This window comes from Salvelinus sp. IW2-2015, linkage group LG15 (assembly GCF_002910315.2).
Source record: "Salvelinus sp. IW2-2015 linkage group LG15, ASM291031v2, whole genome shotgun sequence".
Lineage (NCBI taxonomy): Eukaryota > Metazoa > Chordata > Actinopteri > Salmoniformes > Salmonidae > Salvelinus > Salvelinus sp. IW2-2015.
This window is the reverse complement of record NC_036855.1, coordinates 13,241,478-13,250,046: the sequence shown is the minus strand read 5'-3', so window position 1 is coordinate 13,250,046 and position 8,569 is coordinate 13,241,478. Positions and strand designations below refer to the sequence as shown.

Below are 8,569 nucleotides of genomic sequence, written 5' to 3'. Positions count from 1 at the left end.
AAAGTTTATATTTTTTTATTAACAAATCATTATTAAATAAATAGTTATAATAAATAACATATTCACAACTTAATATTAACCAACATAATTTACAAAAAAAACAAAAACACAATAGCCTTGACAAATGATGGTTAAATAATAATCTTTGGTTACATGACATGCTTATTGTACAAAAAGAGCAAGATGAATAAATACTTGAATGGACAGACAACAAAAACTATTCCTGTTATCTGTTCACACAATACAGTCCTACAATTGGAACATATTTCAAAGAGGATTGTCAGTTGTGTTATCATGCAGCTCAATCCTGTCGTCCCAATAAATAGTAAATGAATGCGTATAACAGCAATGTGTCAATCAGTGAATGTGGTCATATTGCAGGATTTTGATAATAAATATTGATTTGCAAATAAGCAAGGTCATAATCAGTCTCATCATAAAATCGTCATTTGAACAAAAGAAAGTGTCCTTTGCATTTTGTAATTGGATTGCAGTCCTTGGTGAATTGGACAAGACTTTATCTTTCCTGAAATGTCTTTCYCAAATAAATTCCCTTAAATGATCCTTTATGGCCTTAATGCATCCTTATTTCTTTTTTTAATTTTTATGTTTGATGTGGATATCTTTCCCCACCGACAAAATGAAAATACATGTCTGACATGAAGGGGGGAAGATTACAGATTACATTTCACATGGCTCCCATCCTCCCCTGTCATAATGTCAACATCAAGAGTGTAGCTAAATAAATCCATCTCAATCTATTTAATTCAGCAGGCAGGGCATCATCCACAAATATCTTCTGCTTGCCATCACAACCAACACTGTACTCCTCAAGTGTCACAGAACCAAAATGGAGTCTATGAATGGGGGCCTTGTGACAGACAGTTTCACCCAGGGAGTTGTAGATGATCACCCATCAGAGGAAACTGCAGCAGGCACACTACCAGGCATCGGTGCTGTCACAGCTTGATCCAGGGGAGAGGGCGTCAGTGTCGCTGGCCAGGCCCCAGGTCAGTGAGGAGGAGTGGAGACATTCCACGTTGCCCCTGAGGAAGGTGAGCAGGGCTGTGGGGGAGTGCAAGGCAGGCTGGCCACTCTGGCTCTCCAGCAGCTGCACCAGGAAGTTGATGTAGCGCATGGCCAGCCGCAGGATCTCGTTCTTGCTCAGCTTCTTCTCTGGCGGGTGGGTGGGGATGAGCTTGCGGAGCTCAGCGAAGGCAGTGTTGACGTTGTGCTGCCGCCAGCGCTCCCGTGTGTTGGTGAACACCTTTCTGGTCATGGTGCTGCTYTCCTGGAGGGAGGAGAAGAGGAGAGCGTTTTAGAGAGAAATGTACACACAATTCAAACTCCTATGGGGCTGTTCTAATAGAAGGCAGGTGTTGTTCAGTAGGGTGCCATTTCTGGCGCAGACCCTAGACAGAAACACTATATGGTGGTATCACATAAAATGTGGCACCAGAGAATCTAAATCTCAATGATAACTGAAATAGGACGCATTAACACTGTAATGGAAAGTAATAGATGTAAAATATAGTTTAATTATGACAAATAGAATGCATTTGACATTGGAATTCAGTTTCATCTTTAGAAGATGAAAAATACCATAATGAAAATTGATGTTTGTGGAAAATGTCTGACCTTCAGTCAATGCATAGAGGATGCTTGTGCTATTGTGTTACAGCATTATTAGCGTACATACAAATAATTTCACTTTGGCTGTATTGAAGAACTATCTGTTTCTAATATGGTACACTCATGAATACAAACTGATAATCATTTATTTTATCTTAACAACAATAAGGTTTCTTAACATTTCATGAGAATTGTAATTCCATCAATTCCTTACTCCAACAATTCCACAACATCAAATTCAACAGAGAAAAAACTCAGAGGTWAAAAAAAAACGAATCTACTTATTGTCGGTGATCTCACCTGTTAAGTGCTTTAGCGTGCAGACAGAGGTATCAGGTAGTAGAAGTGTGTACTCCTACTGCAGTAACCCAGTCCTGTGTATAGTCCGTCCAGTCAGTCCAGCCTTCTCATACTCTCTGATGACTGTGTGTGAGAGGGAGGGATGGAGAGAGGGGAAAGGCTAGCGCACGCTTCTCACATTTAATAGCAGAGTGAGCCCCTATTGTGTGACGTGTGCTGTCGTTGAGCCTCTCCTTCAGTCTGCTGCATTGTGTGAGGTGTTCAACTCAAGAGAGATGTTTCCAGACACAGACCGCTGTGTTGGGTGTTCTATTCTGTCTGTAAACAAATAGATGACCAATGGGTTAGACAAATGAGGTTAGGGGTAAACATACAAATACTGACGTAATATCATACAATAGTGTTTAACAATTTGAAAGCGTTTTTGAAAACTTTGCTTTCATATCATCCACAACTTTTTGTTGAGTCATTTCTAGGGTTGCAAAGCGACCGGTAATTTACCAAAGCTACCAAGCTCTTCAGTAATTTTGGTAATCAAAAGAAAATCTATGGCAATCAATTATAACTTTGGTAATTTGTACTTGAATCACTTTTTTTAACGATATCGATATATAGTATTAATCTTTTATATTTGTATTGTCTATGAGTTTCTATTAGATAGACCATATGGTTCAAGAGAAAATAGCCTAATTAATGAAAAAGCATCAAATCAACAATGCCATTTTTTAAATATAAACTCTTCCAACGATTGGCATTTTTCACAACTGCCACCAGTCCTACTCCAAAACATTGACAACAAACACATATTGATATAGTAAAATAAATAAAACGGTGTAAAAAAATGGAAAGCATATTTCATGCTGAAAACTTAGCATTCACTAAATTGATGGTTTATATTTAGGATGTTCACAGCTTTGTCATTCTATTTTCTAGTTTGAAATCATTTTATTAAATGATTTAATATATTTTACATGTGATAAGGCCACACAGAGGGCAAGAGATAATTACAGACACCTGTGATAATCTGAGGTACCCAAAAGTGCCACTAGATGTCTTGTGATAGACTATATAAAATCCTTGAAAGATACCAACATTCTGGTAGTTAACTGGTAAACTCTGAAAGTTTCCAGTAATATAACCTCACTTTGCAACCCTAGTCATTTCATTAAATTATGAATCATGTTTAACACGTAACGTGACTATTAAAGGTTACATTTACGCTTACAAATAAATTCCTATTGAGATGAAACTGAGATGTCTCCCTGCCTGATCCTACCCTTACTATTCTGGACACTTGTTACCTTTTATGGTTAAACATCAACCATGGGTAGCCGGTTCAGTAAAACTTTGATATCGCCAGTCCTGCTGCCATTTAATTCACCCTGATTGGGCCAGAAATACCATATCCAGATTGACAGTTTAACAATGTGGGTTTTGTTATGACTATGGTAATCTTGTTGATCCATTCCAGGGACCACACATAAATTACAAAGTGGAGCATGGGGAACGAGCCAGGCGGGTGCAAGTAGAGTCCTTCCCTGGGTCACAAGCATGAGCGCATGCCAAACCATCTCTCTAAAAGCATTCTTCCTCGCCACTCCTCTTCTATATCCCCTCTCTCTGCCTCCCACTTTCAACCTCAGTTTCAGATGGTTTTTTATTTAACGACGTCTAGTTTAACCAATTGCTACTGTTCTTTTTACATCCTTCAAGTGTTGTTTCAAAGACGCAGCTTTCCATAAAAGTATCTCTGTGTGGAGTAGAAATTTACATAATCCGACTAGGGCCTGGGATTAGCGCTGGGGCCTGGAGAACAGGCCCAATGGGGCTGGCCCTGAATTGCTGCCATTCATGRGCCTTGCTGCACTTCCAAGGGGCTGCACCTGCAGTGGTGGGTCCCCACTCCCCTGCTCTCTGCACTCTACTTGGCCTCAGGTCTGCAGACACACTCACAGCAGGCAGCAGGCCCCTTCAGCCAGCCAGCCTGTCCCTCCCATCCCCTTCTCATACACACACACATTCAGCAGGGCCAAATCCTCTTGAACTTTGTTTTTCCTGTCACGGAGGGTAGTGTGTGGGGGTATAGAGCCGAGCAGCTTGACAACCCTGAGGAAAACAACAACATAAAGCCTCTATGGAGAAGTGAGGAAAAATACATTAGTCAGTACAGCAAATGAAGTAAGAGAGCCATACTGTAGTGCTGTCAACATAATAAAAACATCAGTGTAGCTAAAGAAACAACTATGCAGAGACTACAGTTACAAAGGTACATTTTAACATCTCTTTTCAACTGATGTCCCCATCGAGAGCCTGTCCAATCAAAGTATTGTATCTAGAAGAACAGAGTGATATAAAAAATAACAGTAGTAGCCTGACCTTTGAAGCAGTGGTAAGGAAATAATTCTGCTCTAAAGGTTAGGTTTGAACAGCCTGTTAATTTTCACAATATGCCTGCTATTCACTCCAGGGCTAAAGTATGGCAGGCAGGACCAATTACTGGACCATTACACAGATGTTGATTTAGCCTCCACGTGTTGGACTTTTTTAACAATTTTCTCACTCAGCTTTTGTTTCGCCTGCCATTAAAAACACCCCCTTTTGGCTCTTTTGTTAGGCTTGTTGTTAAGGCAATGTGGCCGGAGACATATAACCGAAACTAAAGGTTAGCTAGGTGGTTATTTATGGTGTGTGTGTGTCAGTGTGTTAGCTTATGGACATAGGAGGTTTGCTGCTGGCAGGAATCTATGCCCTGGGGGGCTCCTTGTCTGAGGCTAATTCCTGCGGGAAAAGGCTTCAGACTTCTGGCTCATGAAGATAAGCACTCTCTCCACACTCTGAGAGACTGTGATAAGGGGATTGCTGCGCTAAATGAAAAACGACCTTTTGAGCTCTGAAATGGAGGGAGACTATCCGTTTTAGCTGGAAAAATAAAACCTCCATAAAAAAATTGCATTTTGATTATGAAATATTGAGAGTGTTCTATGTAAAATGTTGTATTCGTTAATAATAATGTATCTGGGTTTTTCCATCTACCCTTGCTCGTAAACAGACACATTTTAGACTGTAAAATTATTTATGTATCAAGTCGGAATGACAAGGACTAAATTGCAGGTCAATTACAGAGTAAAAGGTATACTTCTTTTCATTGCAGGGACAATCCATATCAACCTGAATTCCCAGCAAAAACAAAAACAAAGCATGTTTTGCTTTACCATTGGTGACTTCACTCACATCTTMCAAATGTTTAAGATATCAAAACCAAATGTTATTTTTTAAGTCTAAATATTTATTCGTATGTAATATTTATTTTGGCATTCTCCCTCTAACCCTGCGATTTCTTTCAGCACCCATTCAACATTGGAATGCAGTGTCGGTCGGACTACATAATAGAGCCTTTTTACAAGTTGTAACTGAGGTATTTGGGACCACTATAGTCTTAGTTAAATGTCCCTCATTGTTGGTAAACACAGTGGCCATGATTGTGAATGGAGCTTTTACTGCAGTCCTGATGTCCAGTCCACCTACTGTTTCTCACACAGCACAGAAACACTAACCATGGAGAAACAGGACTGCTACATAAAGGTCACATGATGATCGCATTAGACTAGACCAGGGGGTGTTAAACATACCGCCAGGGTCCAATAGGGCCAGCGTGAGGTTTGAGTTTAAAAAAAATATAGAGAAATATATTTAAAACTCAATATACTTAAAATGACTAACACCAAATCGAAACTGTGTATAAATGACAATGGAACTACATTAATACAGTTTCTATACCTGGCTAATTAATACAGTTTCTATACCTGGCTAATTAATACAGTTTCTATACCTGGCTAATTAATACAGTTTCATAACCTGGCTAATTAATACAGTTTTCTATACCTGGCTAATTATACAGTTTCTATACCTGGCTAATTAATACAGTTCTTTTATACCTGGCTAATTAATACAGTTTCTATACCTGGCTAATTAATACAGTTTCTATACCTGGCTAATTAATACAGTTTCTATACCTGGCTTCATCAGCATTGCGACCCGCAGGTGGTTATATTTGTCCCCCCCAAGTTTTCTGATCAAATAAAATAAAAAAATACATAAAAAATGTTCATTGTTGTATATAAGATCCCATAAACACCAGGAAATCAGATCCAATTGGAGATCTGTTCCCAAGTTTTCCCACGCATAAATATTATATCTGTTTGGGATTCTTGCGGCCAATTTGCAGTCTACAAATGATTTGAAATGATGTTCCGCCCCCCGACCATCCACTCAAGAAAATAAATTGTCCCGCGGCTGAATAGTTGATGATCCCTGTTCTAGACTGTGTCCGGCTCTCTAATGATCACCGAAATGAAAGTTAGACAGTCAGCGAGGATCATCATTTCAAAAAATTACATTTACATTTTTTTTTGATAGGCGGGAATTATAACACATTTTAAGTGTGGCCCTCTGGACCTTGTTGAAGACCGAATGTGGCCCCCGGGGCAAAWTGAGTTTGACACCCCTGGACTAGTCGGAAGAAGATATGCACTAAGTGAACATTTGAATTAATGGAAATTACTGTCATTCATTCATTTGAGTTCATAAATATTAATCCTGTCTTGTTCATATAGTTGATACAATTCCTAACACATTCTGGCAAAAGCTACAAAAGATGGACAACATTTCAGATTGGCTTTAATTTAAAAAGTATTTGTCCTAGCATAACATACAATTATTTATCTTTAGCATTATGTTTTATATGACGTCAAAATRTAACAAAACCGTCTATTTAATCTTATCCTTCTTAGAAAAAGATTAACACAATAATTATTTAAAAAAGCCTTAACACACATAAATTGACAGATATTTTCCCAACAACAGTTGAACATTTAATAGTGTCTTTCGAACACTCAAGAACCTATAGCATACTACATGTATTTCTTACATACCTAATATCTGTAGTTGTAGACAGGGCAAGGGACTGACAGGATACTGTTCACTTTTCAGGCAAATCTTAATATCTCAGTACTTCACAGATATGAGGCATTTTAGAAAAAGGTTAGTCTTATCTGTCCACCCTTTCAGCCTAACACCTTCTCATARCAGAGCGTTCCCCTCTTCAATGGCGTTAAAACTGAAAAGAATACATGAAAACAGAACAATATAATCTCGTAATTGCTCACATTTACCTCAATAATGATATAATTTCCACACTAGAGGCTCTACTGGAACTTTCCTAAACCACTAAAGGAGATCTCTAAAAATATATTTAAATGCAAACTTGCTTTATCAGCAGTCTAACATGTTCATCTTTGGGCCCTCTGCTCTCCTCTTCCTCTCTATCCCCGTCCTATAACTGGTCCCATAGTCAGGTGTCTCACTCATGTCACCCCTCCCCTGGGTTGTGCTGTAGGGGCTGTTACTGCTACTGCCCCCACCATGGCAGAGCTCCTCTAGGCGAGGCCAGGCTGCCATCAGGGTACTGCTGCTGTTTACTGTAGCCTACTGTAGAGAACGAGTACATCTGGTTGTCGGAGTACGCTGGTCTCTGTGTGTTGGTGCTGTAGCTGAATGATGACGAGGGGTCTGTCTGAACAGGGTTCTCTGGCGCGTAGTCTCTGGGGGAGCCACGGGGCTCCTGGTGTAGAGATGCTCTGGATGTCCACTCCTCTCCTCGTCCTCTATTCCAGCCTACAAATTTCACCTCATCTGCCTCCCATGGTTTGTGGCTCCAGGTGTGCTGGAAAGGGGCCTGACTCAAGTCCACCTGGAAGTCTGCACTGTCCTCCTTGGTAATGAGAGAGCTCTCTTCATATAAACTCCTAGCTAAACTCTCAGCACTGGGGGAGCCAGCGAGGCAGCTGTTGGGGATAGGCTTGAATGGTTCTCGTCGCAGTGTGTGTGTGGGTCGCGATGTGTGGGTGTTGGTTGTCTCTGCTGGTGGCACAAGGGTCGGTGGAGCTACTGTGGTCTTTCTGATGAGTGAACTCAGTGTGAGACTCTGGAGAGGAGGCTGCTGCAGTCAGCTTGTACAGAGACGGGGTGTCACTGAAGAGCTGGAATAAAATATGTGTGTGTGTGTGTGTGTGTGTGTGTGTGTTGTGTGTGTGTGTGGTGTGTGTGTGTGTGTGTGTGTGTGTGTGTGTGTGTGTGTGTGTGTGTGTGTGTGTGTGTGTGTGTGTGTGTGTGTGTGTGTGTGTGGTGTGTGTGCAATGTGTGTATATGTGTGTTTGTTAGGTCTCATCCCCTGCTCTCCCCTGTCTTCCCCCAGGAGGAGAGGTGTCTGCTAGAGTTCCACTGTATGAACCCTCTAGCGGCTCAGCTGATGTTGAGGGGCCCCACTCGCCACTGGCTCCTGGGGGCCTCCCTCTCCCAGCTGCAGGAGCTGCTCTCTGAGGTCCCTCACAAAGTCATCAAGGTGACCTGGCCAGTCACCTCCTCTCAATTTAGTGTCCTGGTCTTGTCATACACCTTGCCTTCACTGGGAAGACAATATGGGATTGTATATTGTGTTGTGTTTCCATATACACTGGAGCAGCTGCATCCTCTTCATTACGAACTTTGCCAACTTTGTTTATCATCAAACTCTGGTGGTGTATATTGATAATACTTGCAGTAATACAATATCTTGTTTTTCCAGCTCTTCAGTGACACC

The 8,569-nt window shown here is 40.8% G+C and overlaps 1 protein-coding gene across 1 annotated transcript; it reads right to left on the bottom strand.

Annotated features, from left to right (window-relative positions):
- On the bottom strand, positions 1 to 2,183 carry LOC111973703 (T-cell acute lymphocytic leukemia protein 2-like). Its single transcript, XM_024001085.2, has 2 exons — positions 1,933 to 2,183; positions 1 to 1,291 (listed from the first exon to the last, which is right to left on the bottom strand). Exon 2 carries the CDS (start codon positions 1,277 to 1,279, stop codon positions 941 to 943), a length of 339 nt encoding a protein of 112 aa, XP_023856853.1. The 5' UTR covers positions 1,280 to 1,291; positions 1,933 to 2,183; the 3' UTR covers positions 1 to 940.
- Between the last annotated feature and the right edge of the window lie 6,386 nt (positions 2,184 to 8,569).

Coding starts and splice junctions, on each gene's coding strand:
- LOC111973703 (XM_024001085.2), bottom strand. CDS start 1,279: ATGACCAGAAAGGTGTTCACCAACACACGGGAGCGCTGGCGGCAGCAC.